This window comes from Anomaloglossus baeobatrachus, chromosome 3 (assembly GCF_048569485.1).
Source record: "Anomaloglossus baeobatrachus isolate aAnoBae1 chromosome 3, aAnoBae1.hap1, whole genome shotgun sequence".
NCBI lineage: Eukaryota > Metazoa > Chordata > Amphibia > Anura > Aromobatidae > Anomaloglossus > Anomaloglossus baeobatrachus.
In genome coordinates, this window is record NC_134355.1 from 331,167,764 (window position 1) to 331,187,041 (window position 19,278).

Consider the following 19,278-nt stretch of genomic DNA (forward strand, 5'->3'; position numbering starts at 1 on the left):
GGCTGCCAGCGATGGCTCCCTGCACACGTAGCTGTAAAAAGACACGCTTTCGGTGAACGAACCGTTCTCGAACGTAACTCGAACTGCCGAACTTTAAGCAAATCGTTCCAGTTCGTCGAACGACTCGAACACCCCCCAAAATCACTTGAACATGAAATTGGTGAACCTCGAACATCGCTCATCTCTACTCCTGAGGTACCAGAACAACAATAAGTTATCCCATCTTACAAACTACACACCTCAATTATATTATGCCTCGCTCATGCTATTGGAGAAATGCACTCTGTAAATTCAACGAGCTCTTCTTACTACAGAAATTCCAAACATGTGGATGCTATATGTGGTTTAAAAAAAATTGTTTAAAAGAACAGAGAGTCCTCAGTGGTTGATACCTTTTAATGGCTAACTGAAAAGATGGTAATAATTGCAAGCTTTCGAGACTACTCAGGTCTCTTCATCAGGCATGGTATAACACAAAATCTGAAGAGTCACATATTTATACACAACAGGACTTAGAATAGTGCAGTAAAAAAAAAAAAAAAAAAAAAAAAAGAACAAGTTATATGAAACAGAACTATCTCTATGGCAGGGGGCAAACTGTTGTGGGGCCATAAATACTGCTGCAGTTCAGTGTGAAAGTTTTATTGTCCTTTGATAAGGGTCTGGTCCAGGGCTGGGAGAACAGACCCTTATCAAAGGACAATAAAACTTTCACACTGAACTGCAGCAGTATTTATGGCCCCACAACAGTTTGCCCCCTGCCATAGAGATAGTTCTGTTTCATATAACTTGTTCTTTTTTTTTTTTTTTTTTTTTTTTTTTTTTTTACTGCACTATTCTAAGTCCTGTTGTGTATAAATATGTGACTCTTCAGATTTTGTGTTATACCATGCCTGATGAAGAGACCTGAGTAGTCTCGAAAGCTTGCAATTATTACCATCTTTTCAGTTAGCCATTAAAAGGTATCAACCACTGAGGACTCTCTGTTCTTTTAAACAATTTTTTTTATCTCTACTGGCTAACACGGTACAAAGATATATTTTACTTGTATCATATGTGGTTTAGACACACAGTGTGGGTCAGAATGGAGAAAGGCATTTGGATTTGGGAGCACAGAATTTGCTGGATTTCTTTTGGAGGAGCCATTTGGCTTTTCCAGAGCTTTTGTGCTACCAATAACATTTACAAATAACAGACCTAAGTGAGGACTTATTCTTTTTGTGTATTCAGTTGAAGTTTTATTGGGCACATTTTACATAAAATTTTGCATCACACTTAGGCTATGTGCGCACTTTGCGTCGAGGTTGTTGCAGTTCTAAACGCATCCTCTGGCAGAAATGGATTTTGTCAAATTTGGTTTTGACCACAAAAACGCTATAAATACGCTAGCGTTTTTACCGCGTTTTTACCACGTTTTACATGCTTTTTCACTGCTTAAAATCAGATGCGTTTTGACTATAAATACAATGCTAAATAAAGATTAAACATACAAACACTATAAAAAAAAAAAAGGAAAAAAATATCAATATTAAAATCATAAACAAATGGCTTATTTTAATAAAATGATAACTGTGTGCTAATATTTATGCAAAAAATTACATTTATTTATTGATTTTCATACATTTAATTGTCGGGCTATGTGTGTATGTAAATGTAAATATCATGCCCTTAATATTTTGTCAAAAACGCATGCATTTAATTGGTCCAAAAAGCATGTTTTCTGCATCAAAAAAGCATGTTAAACGCTAGAATTCTGAAGTAGATGGCGTTTTGCAACTTCTCATTGACTCCAATGTTAGCAAAATACTGCAAAAATGGCAAAAACAATTGACACAGTGCTTCTTTAAACGCTGAGTTTTTGCCAAATTTTCTGCAACTAAAACGCTGCGATTTTAACAGCATTGTGCGCACAAGAAAGCCGTATTTCCCATAGACTTTGCTTGAAAATCAAAACGCATGCATTTTGGCATTAAAACGCTGCAGTTGAAAACGCTGCGGAAACACATGAAAAACGCAAAGTGCGTACATAGCCTCCTTATGCTGTGCTCTACACTGAGCACTTACATTGGGGTTTTTATCTAAATCTCCGAATGACGAGATTCACATAACACCCCAGAGGGATCCATTCACCATAATGAGGCAGCAGAATTACTTTGGACCCTGGTCACTGTTCAGCGATGTTCTTTTCAGAAGTGCACAAAACTGTGGTCGACCACACTTTAATGCACCACAGAAAAGACAGACACCGCCGGATCATAGGACAGACTCCAAGAGTCTAAGGTGACTCCATCTGCCCCATTATAGGGAATCTTCAGTCAGGGGCTCCAACGGATCATGTATTTCAGAGATTTATATGTAAACCCCAGTGTAAGCACTCAGTGTAGTGCATAGGATATATGTGAGCCAAACCTTACTTCAATCTTTGGAAGAAGTAATTAATAAATCAACAGCAGTGCCAGATTTAGATTGTTTTTCTATGTTTGGCTACTATCACCCACTAAAGAACGCTTTTTTTTACCACAAAAATTTTTGGATTTCCATATTTTGAGAGCTATAATTATTCTGTATATCTGCCGACAGAGTGATGTGAGAGCTTGTTTTTTGAGTGATGAGTTTACATTTTTATTGGCACTATTTTGGCGACATAATGTTTTTTGATCGCTTTCTATTCTGGTTTTCTGAAGGCAGAATGAAAAAACCCAGCAATTCAGAAATTGTTTTGTTTTTTCATGCCGTTCACCATGTGGTGAAATTAATAAGACAGCTTTATTCTTCGGGTCAGTATAATTACAGAGATACCACAGTGACGTAGTTTTTAAGGTTTTGCCGCTGTTACACAATAAGATCAATTTTATAGATATAAGAATTGTTTTTGCATCACAATATTCTAACAGCTACAGCTTTTTTATTTTTCTGCAAACGGAGCTCAGTGGGGACTTAGTTTTTGTGGAACAAGATGACGTTTTCGGCTATTGTATTTTATGGTTACATTTGATTCCACTTTCTTTCGGTGGTATGATGAAAAAGCATTTTTTTTAATATTCACTGAAGGGGTTATCTTGTGTGACAATTTTATAGCGCGGGTCGCTCTGAATATGGCAAAATTAAATATGTGTACTTTTTTGTTTATTTTTGTTTTTACCCAAATATAAGTATATAGTGGCATTTTTTTCATTTTTATTGTTCTTTATTTAAAATAAATATATACAGTACAGATCAAAAGTTTGGAAACACCTTCTCATTCAAAGCTCATCAAGAGAATGCCATGAGTCTGCAAAGCAGTAATCAAAGTAAAAGGTGGTTACTTTGAAGAACCTAGAATATAAGACATATTTTCAGTTGTTTCACACTTTTTTGTTAAGTATTTCATTCCACATGTGTTAATTCATAGTTTTGAAGCCTTCAATGTGAATCTACAATTTTCAGAGTCATGAAAATAAAGAAAACTCTTTGAATGAGAAGGTGTGTCCAAACGTTTGGTCTGTACTGCATGTATATATATATTATTTTTTTTATTTTTTTTTTACCATTAATTTAAAACTGTTTATTTCCTTTCATAGCAACTTTACCTGCCCTGATCACTGATCTAATGCTTTACAATGCTTCTACATAGCAGTGCATTAGATAAGTGATTGGCACACAAGCAGGAGGCATGTCAGGTCCTGCTCAAAGCCTCCGTACATGAGTGACCCTGTGGCCATTATTCGGCACTGGATTACCATGGAGAGTATCAACCTAACGCAATCGCGTGTTGCCAATCGAAGGTAAGAGGGAGCCCCCTCCCTTTGGTGAGTAGATTTGACAGCAACATCAGAGGGGTTAAAATTGGTGCAAGCACCGAATGTGGGTGTGACAGCAGGGTGTCAACTATGATACATAGCTAACACCTGCTGGTGATTTTTACAGTGCTGCATGTGATCCGCCAGCGCAATAGTAGCGCCATGTTTGTAGGTTGGTTTGTGTGAATGCACCTCCTGCAGCACTGTACATATACAGGGAAACAAAGAAACAAGCTGTTTTGAAACGCGTTGGATTGGTCCTTCTAGGCCTCCGTACTCAGGTGTGACGTCACTCACCCTGCTTTTCTGCATTTTGCGTCCGGTGCCTTGCTGTGTTGCTTGGGATGCTGACAGCCGAGTAGTCCAGCAGCAGCATAACACCCAGCAGACCGGGGATTGCTCTGCTGGGTCGGGATGGACCCGCACAGTACCCTGTACCTGGCCTTTTCCTATCCAGGTTGGCGTACCACACAGAGGACTAATTCTCCTGTGGTTAATCCATACCTGCATCTTATTTGGACTCTGCTCCATTCAGGACTGTGCAACCTTCTGAGAACTAACTATCTTGTGGAATCTTTTAGCAATCAAGTCTCAGGACGGAGTTCATTATCCGGCGACCTTTAGCATCCACCTGAGTCTATCTATTGCTGCACTCTCCAGCCCTTGGCAGTCCATCTATGGTCACAGTGAGTGCTCAGATCTGCTGTCTGTGACATGTACCTTTTTGTTAATTTATCCTTTGGTTTTATCACGTTTTTAATAATTTAATTTTCCAGTTGTATATAATCCCCTCTGCGATTGGCCTATCTTTGGCAAAGCTGATATGTATATATAGACTGTTTTGCGCAGCAGCAATTCTATTATATATAGTTTACATGAATAGAAACAAGGCCTAAGTGGTAACAGGCTTTTACTACTGTTTTTTTTAACTTTATCTTTTACTGAATCTAATTTATTTGTGTCTTTACAGATATCAATTTGAATTGTAGTTTATGGTTGTAACTATTCCTGCAAAAAGTTGGCCAGCAAATTACAAAATTTAAAGGGACGTACAATTTTGACATTGATTACATGGGTGGTGGGTAATTACACCCCTACAATAAATGAGGTTAAAAAAAACCCGATCATGATATCTTATAGTTGACAAGTTCCATGTATCTGATATTATATTTTACTTAAAGGGGTTTTCCCACAATCAAAGTTAATTTCAAAGTTGACGTTAATCAATAGATCTTGGCATAATAATAATTTATATAACTGGATATGTTTAAAAAAAAAATTGTCCCTGTGCTGAGATAATTTTATATATGTTCCTCTGATGTGTACTGTGTAATGGCTGTGTCTGACCATACAGGTCTGATCATACTACATCTCCTGGGCCGGGGATGAATCAAAAGCGAGTATTCAGATAGCACAGCATGGGATCGTATCTGATTCTTTTTTTGAGGTAAATCATTTCCCTGCCTGTTTTTAAAAATATTTTACCTCATAGAAATAATAATTTGTGATCCCAAGCTCTAAAGTTTGTATAATTTATTACTTCCTCCCCTGCCCAAGAGATGTGGTATGATCAGACCGTTTTCTGTGCATGGTCAGACACAGCCATTACACAGTACACATCAGGGACAGGTATGTAACATTATCTCAGCACAGGAACATTTTCTTTTAAATACACCCAATTGTATAAATTATTATTATTAGATTTATTGATTAAAATCAACTTTAGAATGAAAGTTGTTTGTAGGAAAACCCCTTTAAAAATCACAATCCATTCAGTGAGACAAATATGCAATATTTGGTGCATCTAGAAGGTAGCAAATACTTTTACCTTGCATTATAAACAATACGTTATGCGAACAAAAAACCCATGTGAGGAGCCATAGGGCAATGAAAAGAACTGAGTTTGTAAAATATGCAAATGAGAGCTAAGCCTCACGAGTGAGCGTAATTATTCCTGAAAGTAACGCTAAAACGCTTTACATAAGTTTGCCAGCAGACAGAAAAGTCAAGACTGAGTGAACAGTGATTGGCAAAATGGAACTGATGCATTCCGAATGGATAAGTGGACAGCAGGCCCCCACAGCTACAAAGTGGTTGCTCAAATGAAAGGCTGTAAGGACGGCATGTAGTAGCATTGACGAGCTGCTTCTAAATCTCCGCAATGCTTTTTGCATGCTAATTAACTTACTTTATGATCTAGGAAGGGAACTTCTGGTTAGAGAATATTTGCCTTGGCTTCAGAAGCATAGCCTTGTGTACATATGCAAAGTAGCTTCTGGGATCTATCAATGTGGAAGCCATGTACCAGACATTATTTTTCAGATTTTCAGAAACACATTACAATCATAAATGAGATTGAGGGTTTTCTCTCCACTATCTAACTGCATCCCAACTCATGAACTCTTCATGTAAATTTAGTAACACTTCCGCAGAGATTAATGTGAGTAGCAGTGTTGGTACGAAGAACTTCAAATAAAGCGGATGAAATAAGTATTGAACACATCACCAATTTTCTAAGTAAACATATTTCTAAAGGTGTTATTGACATGAATTTCTCACCAGATGTCAATAACAACCCATCCAATCCACACAGGCTAAGAAATCAAACTATAGATGTCCATTAATTTAATGATGTGTGATAATGAGAAATGAGACAGGAAAATGAATAAAGAGAGGTGCAAAAAGCTATGGAAGTCATGATGACATCAGCTAAAAACTATCAGTAATCAGAAAGCAATCCTGCCACTTAGTGAAAAATGTCATCTGGTGCCTAGGCCTCTAAGTGATGGCTTATAAACAGGTGTCCAATTACAAAGGTGTCCCACAAGAAATATCTCAAGTGGAAAGAACATCATTTCACCATAAACCGGCCAAGGACAGGTGCTCCAAGCAAGAATTCAGACACAGGAGTGAAAATAATTATCAGAAGAGTTGTCAAAGAGCCAAGGAGCATCTATGAAAAGCTTCAGAAAAACCTGGAATAAGCAGGTACACTTATTTAAAAGAAAACAATAAGTAATGCACTCAACCTCCATGGCATGTATGCACGCTTATAGCATACATGTATACAAGGTGGTAATGGTGCCGCAAAATGCTCACAACCTGCACAAAAGCACATACAAAATTACTATTAAACTGATCCCATCAAGTTTGGCTGGACCATCTCACAGTCTAACTCTACACATAGGACCCGATTCATTAAAGCTTTGAAAAGTCACAAAATTTTGGAACTAAGAACTATGCTGAAGTTTATGTAACTTTTAGTCGTCTCACGCTATTTTCACCCAGCTCTAACTAAGAGGCTAAGTTGAGGTGGAATGAGGGTATGGTGACCGCCCTTCATCAAATTCATGATGAGGGACTGGAGTAGTGAGGTACACACAGAGGTGTATGCTACTCGTCCGACGCTCCTAATTCATGAGGCTTATGAATCTTCATAAATTAGGAGCATCTGATTCCAGGTCAACTCCTCATCAAGACCAGCATAAACAACACCGATCTTGATGTATCGGGCTCATAGTCTCTTTGCCTAAAGGCGTTTTCTAAAAACCATTTTTTATTTAAGGAGTTTAAAAATTATCAAAAATAACAAAAGGAGTGTGATGCTCACCTTAATAATCCCTTAAAGCTACAATGCTGACACTTCCCAGCTCCCCCACTGATCTCTTTTCACCCAACAGTGATATATCAAAGTAATATTTATATATAATTTTAGTAAAAAAAAAATCCAGGTCTCACCTATTTATTAAATCTGTCAAATTAGATAGATCTAACACAAATAAAAAAATATTTCAGGGAAAGATTCAAGGACCTTTATATATTTGCCATTCATTCCATGTTTTCCAGTCAAAACTGGCCTATTTGCATAAATAATGCTAATGCAAACCAAGTATATAATATATATGAACCGTACCTATATAGTGCTGAACAACTATACAAAATACAGTTTTGCCTCTGGCAATCATTATATATTAAGCTTTAGTTTTCTGGGTTCCGGAAACCCTTTCCTCTGACTGGAGTTTGTTTATAAAAAACAAACTAAGCTTTCCTCTCCCTCCTCCAAGTCTCCTCTGCTGCTCCGAGTATCCATTATTGTCTGCAGTGCTGACATCACAAGATAAAATGACATGTGAACTAATTGCCTGGACAGAGCCCTCCTAAATTTTCCATAAAATTCACTCACCATTAAAGGGAACCTGTCATCAGGATTTTTTGAGTCCTAACATACAGCATGCTAGAATACTGTATATAAAAGCCCAGGCCGCTCTGTAGAATGTAAAAAAGATCATTATTATACTCACCTAGTGGGCGGTCTGGTCCAATAGGCTCTCGGTCGGGCACCTCCTGTATCTTGTGCAGCTGCCGTCCTCCTTCCCAACCCCATGTGGATGACACATCCTACGTCATCCACACAGAGTCCAGCATTGCTCTCCTACGCATGTGCACTTTGTTCTGCCCTATTGAGGGCAGAGCAAAGTACTGTAATGAGCAGGCATTAGGAAAGGTCAAAGATTGCACTACAGTGCTTTGATCTGACCTCAGCCAGGCAGATCAAAGTGCGCATGTGTAGGAATGCAATGGAGGTCTCTGTGTGGCTGACATAGGATGTGTCATCCACACGGGGCTGGGAAGGAGGACGGCAACTGCACAAGATGGAGGAGGGGCCAGACCAAGAACAGCGACGCCCATTGGGCCGGACCGCTCCCCTAAGTGAGTATATTAAAGATCTTTTTAAGTTATACAGAGTGGCCTGGGCTCTTATATAGAGTATTCTAGAATGTTGTATATAAAGGCTTACTGGTGGCGGTCGTAGCTCAAAAGGGGAAAACCTGGTGACAGGTTCCCTTTAAATCATTAGATTTTATCAGTATTGGTATGGTATAGTTGGTGTGTTTTTACATTATTAGGAAAAAGGGATTATTTGTTTAGTTGTCCTGGCTAAAGATAAATGATTACAATCTATACTGTTATATCAGTTCTTATTTATACTGGCAGACTCTAACACATATCCCAAGCTTCATGACTGAGCTATTTTTGCCTCAGAAATATTCTGTCAACATAGAAGTAACGGGAAATTTGAACTTCTCCTGAATCTGCCAATTAACATATTTTTTTATTTGATGCCCAGTTTCAACAAGCAAGGAGACATATTCTACAATTTACACACCTAGACAACGCAATAAAAGAAAATCAATATGAATAAATAATTTGTCACTTTTTTGCATAGAGAAAAATTCCATCATATCTAGGAGTCACCATATATTTGAAAACCGGAGTCAACCAATGCAATCGCCAACCACAATTTGTATTCCAAAACATAGTGCCAGTTTTTTGATTGACCAGAACACCTGAAGTTAGCTGAATTTGTAAAATGCGGCAATCAAATTGACCATACTAGTTTTTAAACATAAAAGTTTTTAAAGTGCATTTTTTTTATTTTTTTATATTTTGTAAAACCTGTATGATTTTCATGCATTTTTGACAATTCTTTTTTGTGCTTTTTTTCCACACATAAGCATTTTCAATGCTTTATATCATCAAGGACCCAAAAAATGCACAAAGGTATTTAATATGCCAAATAGATGTCAAAAGTGGACAGAAAAAAAATAAAATTAGTTGACAGCAGCTGGTTCAGCCTCTGAGGACCCTGGCATTTAGCTGTAATTAATATGGCAAAGCTGAGGCCCGTCAAATGTTTTTTCCACCAGTATGGAGAAGATGAAGAACTACATGAGAGCAATTCAATGACTTTGCTTCCAGAGCAAAAGCTACACACATTTAAGGCCCCGTAAACATTATGGCAGGATCAGTTAACCATCCAATGAGTATAGGGGTGTCCATATTCTCTCCCGTCACATGATGAAGGGGAGAGAAAATTTGGCCTCTGAAAGTTCAATAGCTGATCCTTTTGTTCGGCATCAAGATAAGTAACTGCCAGAAAAACTCTTTCATACGAAACACAGGAATACTCAGGCTACCCGAATAGTCGTTTTTAGTGTTGAAAGATAAATATTGACCAAACCTTAGCTATCTAATGTGCATGAAGGCCTTTATCAGCTCTCCACTCTGGCCCACAGATGTGGACCTCTACTTCACGACATCCATATGTACAACAGGGCATATTACCTTAATGTAAAACCAATGTGATCATTGTTAGATTTCAGGCATAAAATCCTTGTTAGGCTTGTAATGGAAATAAAATACAAACATTTTTTCCTTACTCCATTTAGTTCATCCAGGCATTCCAATTTGACAATGCAAAATTACCCATGCCGTTTCCATTATGTAGATAGTAGGAAATTATGTCAACACCCAGATAGACTATTTAATAAAAAAAAGAAGTTCTGAGTAAAAACTTTCAAAGCTTCAGCAACCGTGGTGGATTCCCAAGTTAATAGTCTTCCCTGTCTCATTTTGACATCATTCTCTCATATCCCAAATTTATAGAAGTTATCTTACCTTTAAGAACAGAAATGTGCTGCCGTCCCTCCCCATCTGTATGGTAGTTCTTGATTTCAATATCCTCCCCATCTTTCAATTCCAGCTTGTCATAACCATACCAGCCAAGGAGTTCATTCATAGTATTCTCCGCAAAATTCTAAATAAAAGAGAGAGAAAAAAAGAGTCCCAGTTATTTGTAAGAACCAAAACAAGCCACAATATAAAGTTATCAGGACAAAGAACCACAGACATATATTTTTTCAAGTATTCTACCTGTGACTCAAAGTACATGTTATCAATATATCGGTATTAGTGGCACACTGTCATGATTTTTATTTTCTGCTATACTGGTTATTTCAGTGTAATTGGTATACACTTTCACATTGTATACCAATGATGTTAAATGAAAAAAAAATAATTTATGATTATATATTATAAAGAAAAATACAGCAGATGTACAATATTTACATATAGAATTAAATATAGATTCAGATTAGTACATTGTAAATGTAAATAAATCTTTTGAACACACACAATATGGCACAAAGAGGCACCAGACTTATGAATAATAAATAATTAATATGGAATAGACCTTGATGTGTGCAAAAAATACAATATTTATTTATTTATAAAGGGTGGATAACACTCACAATTTTAAAATCATTTAAAATCAGACATAAACACTAAACACTGCCTCCCAACATGGGACATATGAATTGCATAGACAAGCATATTGAGGGTAAACACAACAATACTGCCCCCTATCTGGGTATTCTTATACAAAATCAAGTATATACTCCATCTATGCTAAAATTGTGCTTGTATTGCATCAAGTTGTTACTGGATATCCTGAGACTGTCACCAAATGGTATATAACAAAGGCTAAACTAGCCAAAAATAATAACAATGAGTCCAAACAGTCACTAAGGAAGGTTACCAAAAACTGCAATACAAGGTCCCGGAGTCACAGTGTAAGAGCCCGTTAGTTTTTTTGTAAATAAATCTTTAACGTGAACCAGATAACTGATTTATGCTCCACATCCTAAAAAAAAAGCTGACTTGTCTCCGCCTGCTCCCCTAGAGTGACAGATCTCTCCCTGTGTGCATGGAGAAGGAGAGACCTGTCACTCCAGGGCAGTGGATAGGGAGGAGCCATGAGGGACCCGCCTGTCCAACTGGTCTCCCTTGTGGCTTGATCCGCAGTTGCTTTTCTCTGAATCACTGCAGTATTTCAGCGTCAGACATACATCGCTGAAATCGTGCAGCCAGTGGCTGATACATGCTGCCTGTGGATGAATTTCCCTTTAATGTTATGCTGGGTTTACAGTCTGCATTATAGTAAGGCTTGTGCTATATGGCGTCTGTGTAACTTGCTGTGAAGTGGCTCTTTCAGAGCTGTGATTTTGTAGTTATGAAAATAAGTCCCCATCACAGCTAAGTTGGACACAAGTCACAATCGGATGCAACTTGCATTGAAGTCTATGGAAGTGAGTTGAAGGTGACTTAGAACTAGCTATAGAAAATCTAACATATTTGGAACAATATGAACCTCTGTGTAGCAGTAACAGGAGGACGCAGTGTGACACCTTAGAAAATCATTAGCTGCAATGCGACACTGTGATTTTGGGTGTCACGTGACTCATGTTGCCATGTAGTTCTAGTCTTGTTACAATTTCATAGTTAATGGGTATGATCAACAAGATTGTTGACTGATCGCTACAACAACGGGACATTCCATTTTTCCTACATTGTATTTCATTACGAGGCAAACTACAGAAAAATAAGTTGGTTTTGGGGTGTAGCACAATTTCCATCCACACTTTTAGGAGAATATTTTGCAGAAAAAGGAGAAATCTCTTTGGTCGCCAAAGAAAGCCAAAGAAGCAGAAAATCTCCCAAGTGCCCTATCATATATTTTGGTACATCTTTTCTCTAAACATGCTAATATTTTAGAAGCCCTGTGTCACAGGTGTGTCACAGTTGACAGACAACCCTGTTGTGCCCAGCTGCAGAAGGTCGCTGTATTTGGCTGCACCAATTACTCAATATTCCATTGTTTCCTTGGTTTTAATGGAGTTATAGGTATCTTCAATGTTAGGGTTAACTCTTTCTCTTTCAGACCATGTGGATATTTTGGCAGTTAAGCTGCAAATCCTTATCCCCACTCACTGTGTCTATATATCTGCATTTCCCCTTGGTTTGTTGCCAGTGATAGAGTTTGTCCAGATTTTAAGCAGTCGGCTTGAAATCACTTGTCGAAACACGTTGTTCTATGTTGCTAATATTCTCCCATACTAATCTTGCAGATAACTTCTCCATTTGCATTTCCCGGTTTGTTTTTCCTGTGTGTTCTCTAGGTCTTAGTGGGATGACTAGCGCTCATTCCGTTCGGTCATTTCCTAGGTCCTATTTCAGGGTCAGCCAGGGCCTAGGTATCCTAATTGGCATAGAGGTGCAAAACCTATATAGAGACGTCAGGGGAGTAAGGAGCCAGCGATAGTTTTTACCAGGGGTCACCATCTTCCTTCTTCCCTAGAGGCAGGCCCCCTCCCCCTTTTTGAAGTTTGTCTGGTATTCCCCCCATACCAGGCGTGACACACTGGTCTATTATCTTGCACTTAAGTAGTTACAGTGCCTACAAGTAGTATTCAACCCCCTGCAGATTTAGCAGGTTTACACATTCTGAATTAACTTGGCATTGTGACATTTGGACTCTAGATCAGCCTGGAAGTGTGAAATGCACTGCAGCAAAAAACAATGTTATTTCTTATTTTTTATTTTTTTTTAAATTGTGAAAAGTTTATTCAGAGGGTCAATTATTATTCAACCCCTCAAACCACCAGAATTCTGTTTGGTTCCCCTAAAGTATTAAGAAGTATTTCAGGCACAAAGAACAATGAGCTTCACATGTTTGGATTAATTATCTCTTTTTCCAGCATTTTCTGACTAATTAAGACCCTCCCCAAACTTGTGAACAGCCCTCATACTTGGTCAACATGGGAAAGACAAAGGAGCATTCCAAGGCCATCAGAGACAAGATCGTGGAGGGTCACAAGGCTGGCAAGGGGTACAAAACCCTTTCCAAGGAGTTGGGCCTACCTGTCTCCACTGTTGGGAGCATCATCCGGAAGTGGAAGGCTTATGGAACTACTGTTAGCCTTCCACGGCCTGGACAGCCTTTGAAAGTTTCCACCCGTGCCGAGGCCAGGCTTGTCCGAAGAGTCAAGGCTAACCCAAGGACAACAAGGAAGGAGCTCCGGGAAGATCTCATGGCAGTGGGGACATTGGTTTCAGTCAATACCATAAGTAACGTACTCCACCGCAATGGTCTCCGTTCCAGACAAGCCCGTAAGGTACCTTTACTTTCAAAGCATCATGTCAAGGCTCGTCTACAGTTTGCTCATGATCACTTGGAGGACTCTGAGACAGACTGGTTCAAGGTTCTCTGGTCTGATGAGACCAAGATCGAGATCTTTGGTGCCAACCACACACGTGACGTTTGGAGACTGGATGGCACTGCATACGACCCCAAGAATACCATCCCTACAGTCAAGCCTGGTGGTGGCAGCATCATGCTGTGGGGCTGTTTCTCAGCCAAGGGGCCTGGCCATCTGATCCGCATCCATGAGAAGATGGATAGCACGGCTTACCTGGAGATTTTGGCCAAGAACCTCCGCTCCTCCATCAAGGATCTTAAGATGGGTCGTCATTTCATCTTCCAACAAGACAACGACCCAAAGCACACAGCCAAGAAAACCAAGGCCTGGTTCAAGAGGGAAAAAATCAAGGTGTTGCAGTGGCCTAGTCAGTCTCCTGACCTTAACCCAATTGAAAACTTGTGGAAGGAGCTCAAGATTAAAGTCCACATGAGACACCCAAAGAACCTAGATAACTTGAAGAAGATCTGCATGGAGGAGTGGGCCAAGATAACTCCAGAGACCTGTGCCGGCCTGATCAGGTCTTGTAAAAGATGATTATTAGCTGTAATTGCAAACAAGGGTTATTCCACAAAATATTAAACCTAGGGGTTGAATAATAATTGACCCACACTTTTATGTTGAAAATTTATTAAAATTTAACTGAGCAACATAACTTGTTGGTTTGTAAGATTTATGCATCTGTTAATAAATCCTGCTCTTGTTTGAAGTTTGCAGGCTCTAACTTATTTGCATCTTATCAAACCTGCTAAATCTGCAGGGGGTTGAATACTACTTGTAGGCACTGTATGCTTATGAATCTCACATTTCAATAGAAGAAAATGGTATCCAGTATCCTATCGAAAGTTGAAAAGGATAAAAATATTTTATTTCATGGAATTAAAGAAACCAAAATAGGTTCAAAAATCCTAAGAGACTAACCAATGTGTTTCAAGCCAGTGTAGGTCTTAATCATAACTAAACGCGCAAGAAAGTGTCCTAGGAATTTTGTATCTTTTGTCTCTTTAACATCTATGAAATAAAGTACTTGTATCTTTTTCAACTTTTGATGGGAGGCTGGATTCCATTTTCTTCTATTGCACTATTGCTAGCTTTTCCAATATGTTGGGTTTTTTATGCTCCATCAATGATGCCCTAAGCTGATGATGATGTCTTCCATTCTGGTGGGTGAGTTGAGTTTTACATTGTTTCCTTCTAATATACTTGTGGATTGTTAGATAGACAGAAATAATACTGATGAGTTTTAGATAAAAAAAACTCCAGTCTTTCCACCTGTTGCCAAAAGTTTGTTGTAGGACTGTCCTGTGATTGAAACCACAAAGAGTTTTATGCTTCATTGCCCCAAAATGGGAATTCCTAGAAAATGTTTAACTACATTTCCAGGAGGAGCAGGAATTTAGTACTACAATGTTCAGTATATACACACCGGGTCTTAGGGCGGCATCACACGGGACGATATATCGGGCGATCGCATGAGCGATTGCACCCGCCCCAATCGTTTGTGCGTCACGGGCAATTTGTTGCCCGTGGCGCGCAAAGTCGTTTACCCCGTCACACGCACTTACGTCCCGAACGACCTCGCTGTGGGTGGCGAACGTCCCGCCCACCTCCTTCCTTCCTCATTGCCGGCGGGACACAGGTAAGCTGTGTTCGTCGTTCCCGGGGTGTCACATGGAGCGATGTGTGCTGCCTCGGGAACGATGAACAACCAGCGCGCAGAAGGAGGACCGACTTTATGGAAATGAACGACGTGTCAACGAGCAACTATAAGGTGAGTATTTTTGCTCGTTCACAGTCATTCGTAGCTGTCACATGCTACGATATCTCTAACGATGCCGGATGTGCATCACGTAATCCGTGACCCCGACGACATATCGCACATTATATTGTACCGTGTGACGCCGCCCTTAGTTTCAACAACTATGGCAAACACAAATATGTATGTGTCCTCTAAAAAATTGTTTCCAGCTCTACATTTGAGGTTAAAATTCATCTGATTGACTTCTATCGACCAAATCTCCATTGTTCCTCTATTCTAGGTTTTAAAATAAACAACTACTGCATAAAGTTTCCAATATAAGTTTATATCACTTCTTTATTACAACATTTTCATAAAAAATAAGTCAGGTACCGACCACAGTATCAAACTATTACATATAACACAGTTCAGCTTCTGAGGCATGTATTTCTTTATTTCTTCTGGACTGGAAAAGATTCATATTGTGAAAATAGTCATTCATTCAAAGATGTCTGGCAAGGTCATGCAGCAGAGTCTACAAAGTACACACTTCCTCTTGTCTCGGGAGAATCTTAAATGGCGTATATATTGATTTCCCAAAACAAAAAAATGTCCTATTAAAAGAAAAATGTCTCTGTAAATTGGTCATCCCCATAGATATCAATATACCCATTGAAAACTCAAGGAAAAACGTTCTCCTATGGCGAGATAAAATAAAAGTAATGTGAAAAATATACATCAATAACAAACATACGTCTCTTGCAGTCACCCAAATGTCTAGCTATCAAAAGTGTGTTCTCGGTCCTGTTTTCCATAGTAAAAATCTTTCATCGCACTATACAATTTACTGCTTTACAAACCATTACATGAGAGCCCTGATTTAATATAATCTGATCAATGCGTGTTAACTGAAAAGCATTTCAGCTTTCATTCCCTCTTTCAAAGAAAAAAAAGAGTAAAAATATGAGCAACTAGTAGTAATAGGAAAGTATTAATACATCAGAAGTGAACACAGTAGCCAAAACTTCATTAATCATTTTTAATTGTAACATGCTATACTTTGGCATTATCTCATTGTTTTACATTGGTGGGTTGCATTTTTTTTTTTTTTTTTTTTTGCATCACTTGCAATTTCCTGCAGTTGTGACTTTTCCTAGGATATTCCCCATGTACCTGAATGTGAAAATACCTACTATGAGATCTACATTAAAAGATTATATAGATAATAGTTGTACTAGCGAAATAACCCCTTTAACCTAATAATAAAAAAAAATCAATAAAATGTAACAGTTGTTCCTTGAGAGGACAGAAAAACAAGTAGTAAAGAAAGTAATCATTTAAAGATAATGTATTGTCATAAAATAACATAACCCTTTGCCTCCCAGGACATTTTTCACAAAAACAAATGAGCCAAGTATACTAAAAGAGAAAAATAATTGAATACACCTATACCAGTAAACAAATGAGACAAGTATACTAAAAGAGAAAAATAATTGAATATACTATACCTATACCAGTATATCTTCTAGACTAAGGCGGACTTTGCACGTTGCGACATCGCGAGCCGATGCTGTGATGTCGCACGCGATAGTCCCCGCCCCCGTCGCAGGTACAATATCTTGTGAAAGCTGGCGTAGCGAAAAATTATCGCTACGCCGGCTTCACATGCACTCACCTGCCCTGCGACCGTCGCTCTGGCCGGCGACCCGCCTCCTTATTAAGGGGGCGGGTCGTGCGGCGTCACTGCGACGACACATGGCAGGCGGCCAATCGGAGCGGAGGGGCGGAGATGAGTGGGATGTAAATATCCCGCCCACCTCCTTCCTTTCGCATATTCTACGGAAGCTGCGGTGACGCCGGTAGGAGATGTTCCTCGCTCCTGCGGCTTCACACACAGCGATGTGTGCTGCCGCATGAGCGAGGAACAACATCGGACCGTCGCGTCAGCGTAATTATGGATTACGCCGACGCTGCACCGATGATACGATTACAACGCTTTTGCGCTCGTTAATCGTATCATCGAGCCTTTACACACTACGATGTCACATGCGATGCCGGAAGTACGTCATTTTCAATTTGACCCCACCGACATCGCACCTGCGATGTCGCAACGTGCAAAGCCCGCCTTAGACCCATTACCAAACTACAAACTAACATTTTGATGCAATTTTGAATCCCAGCATTTAATTTCATAGAAAAGTCTCCCAAAAATAAAACATCAGGATTTGTAGAGTTTATATATTGTATACATGCACATATGTAGTGAAGTATCTTCTATAGAAGCATATCAGAAGACTGCTGTGGGCAGGGCTGGCTGCAAGTTTTCGTAGGCCCCAGAAAGAGTCTCGGTGGGTGCCTTTAACACATAACACAAGCAGAGTGCTGTCACCTCCTCCCCCCGTGGGATGTCTCCCCCCATGCGCTGTCTTTCTTTTGCAATGTCTTGCCAATTCCCATGCACTGTCCTCCTCCTATGCAATGCCCCCCCCATATGCTGTCCTCCCCTGAGTGCTGTCCTCACCCGTCCGCTGTCTCCTTCCTGTGCACTGTTTCCCCCACACACTGATTTCCCCATGAGCTGTTTCCTCCATTTGTTCGCTGTCTCTCCCTATGCACTGCCTCCCACCCCATTCAATGTCCCCCCCTGTGCGCTGTCTCCCCCATGCACTATCTCTCCGCCTGTTGCTGTCTACCCCCATGCACGTTCTCCCTCCCGTGCGTTGTCTCCCTCCCGTGCACTGTTTTGCCCCATGTACGCTGTCTCCCCATCTCACCCTCATGTGCACTCTCTCCCCTTGTACGTTGTCTCCCCCATGTATGCTGTCTCCCCCCCATGTAAGCTGTCTTCCCCTGTGCGCTGTCTTTTCCCTATGTGTGCTGTCTTTTCCCTATGTGTGCTGTCTCCCTCTGTGTGCTGTTGGCAAAAGAGCTGTAAAAAAAAACAGAGAATAGTGGGGAGGGTAGTGCGTATACTATAATGTAGAGACCGTGCAAGCACTACAATACTTAAACAGGAACAACAAAGGATAAAGTGCTGTATACTGCACTAGTCACTAAATATACCTCAATAGTGCATATAACTAAGTAATGGCTATTCTGTTACCCTCTTTTGCTTTATAGCCCTTCTTTATTTCTAGGATTGCTCTTCTAAGTAATCTGATCTGGTCACTTGGTAACTAAACCATGTTCAGTTCTGGTAAAAATTAATTCAGTTTTTCTGATTTTTCTCTTTATAGGTATATTTTTGAGTAAAATGTAAATAGTTATTTTATTCTATAAACTACTGACAACATGTCTCTGAATTTCCAAGCAATACATTTTGTATTTCTTTTCTGAAAATTAGAAATGGTCAAAATAACAAAAAAATTCATTGCTTTCAGACCTCAAATAATGCAAAGAAAACAAGATCATAATCATTTAGAAACAACAATAATAATGTTTTAACTCAGGAAGAGTTCAGAAATCAATTTTGTAGAATAACCATGATTTTTAATCACAGCTTTCATGCGTCTTGGCATGCTTTCCACCAGTCTTTCACACTGCTTTTGGGTGACCTTATGCCACTCCTGGTGCAAAAATTTAAGTAGTTCTTTGTTTTATGGCTTGTGACTATCGATTTTCCTCTTGATTACATTCCAGAGGTTTTCAATAGGGTTTAGGTCTGGAGACTGGGCTGGCCGTGACAGGGTTTTGATGTGGCGGTCCTTCATCCACACATTGATTGACCTAGCTGTGTGGCATGGTGCTTTGTACTGCTGGAAAAAACAGTCCTCAGAGATGGGGAACATTGCGTGAGCAGAAGAAAGCAACTGTTTTTCTAGGATAACCTTGTATGCGGCTTGATTCATATGTCCTTTGCAAAGTTTAATCTGCCCAATTCCAG

At 39.4% G+C, this 19,278-nt stretch overlaps 1 protein-coding gene across 2 annotated transcripts in view; it reads right to left on the bottom strand.

Moving 5' to 3' along the window:
* Window positions 1-19,278, bottom strand: part of SOBP (sine oculis binding protein homolog) — a 276,403-nt gene that overhangs the window by 189,919 nt on the left and 67,206 nt on the right. For both annotated transcript variants that reach the window (XM_075340072.1, XM_075340071.1), the window contains one exon: window positions 10,239-10,377. In XM_075340072.1, coding sequence (XP_075196187.1) covers window positions 10,239-10,377 — 139 coding nt within the window. The remainder of the gene's footprint in view (window positions 1-10,238; window positions 10,378-19,278) is intronic.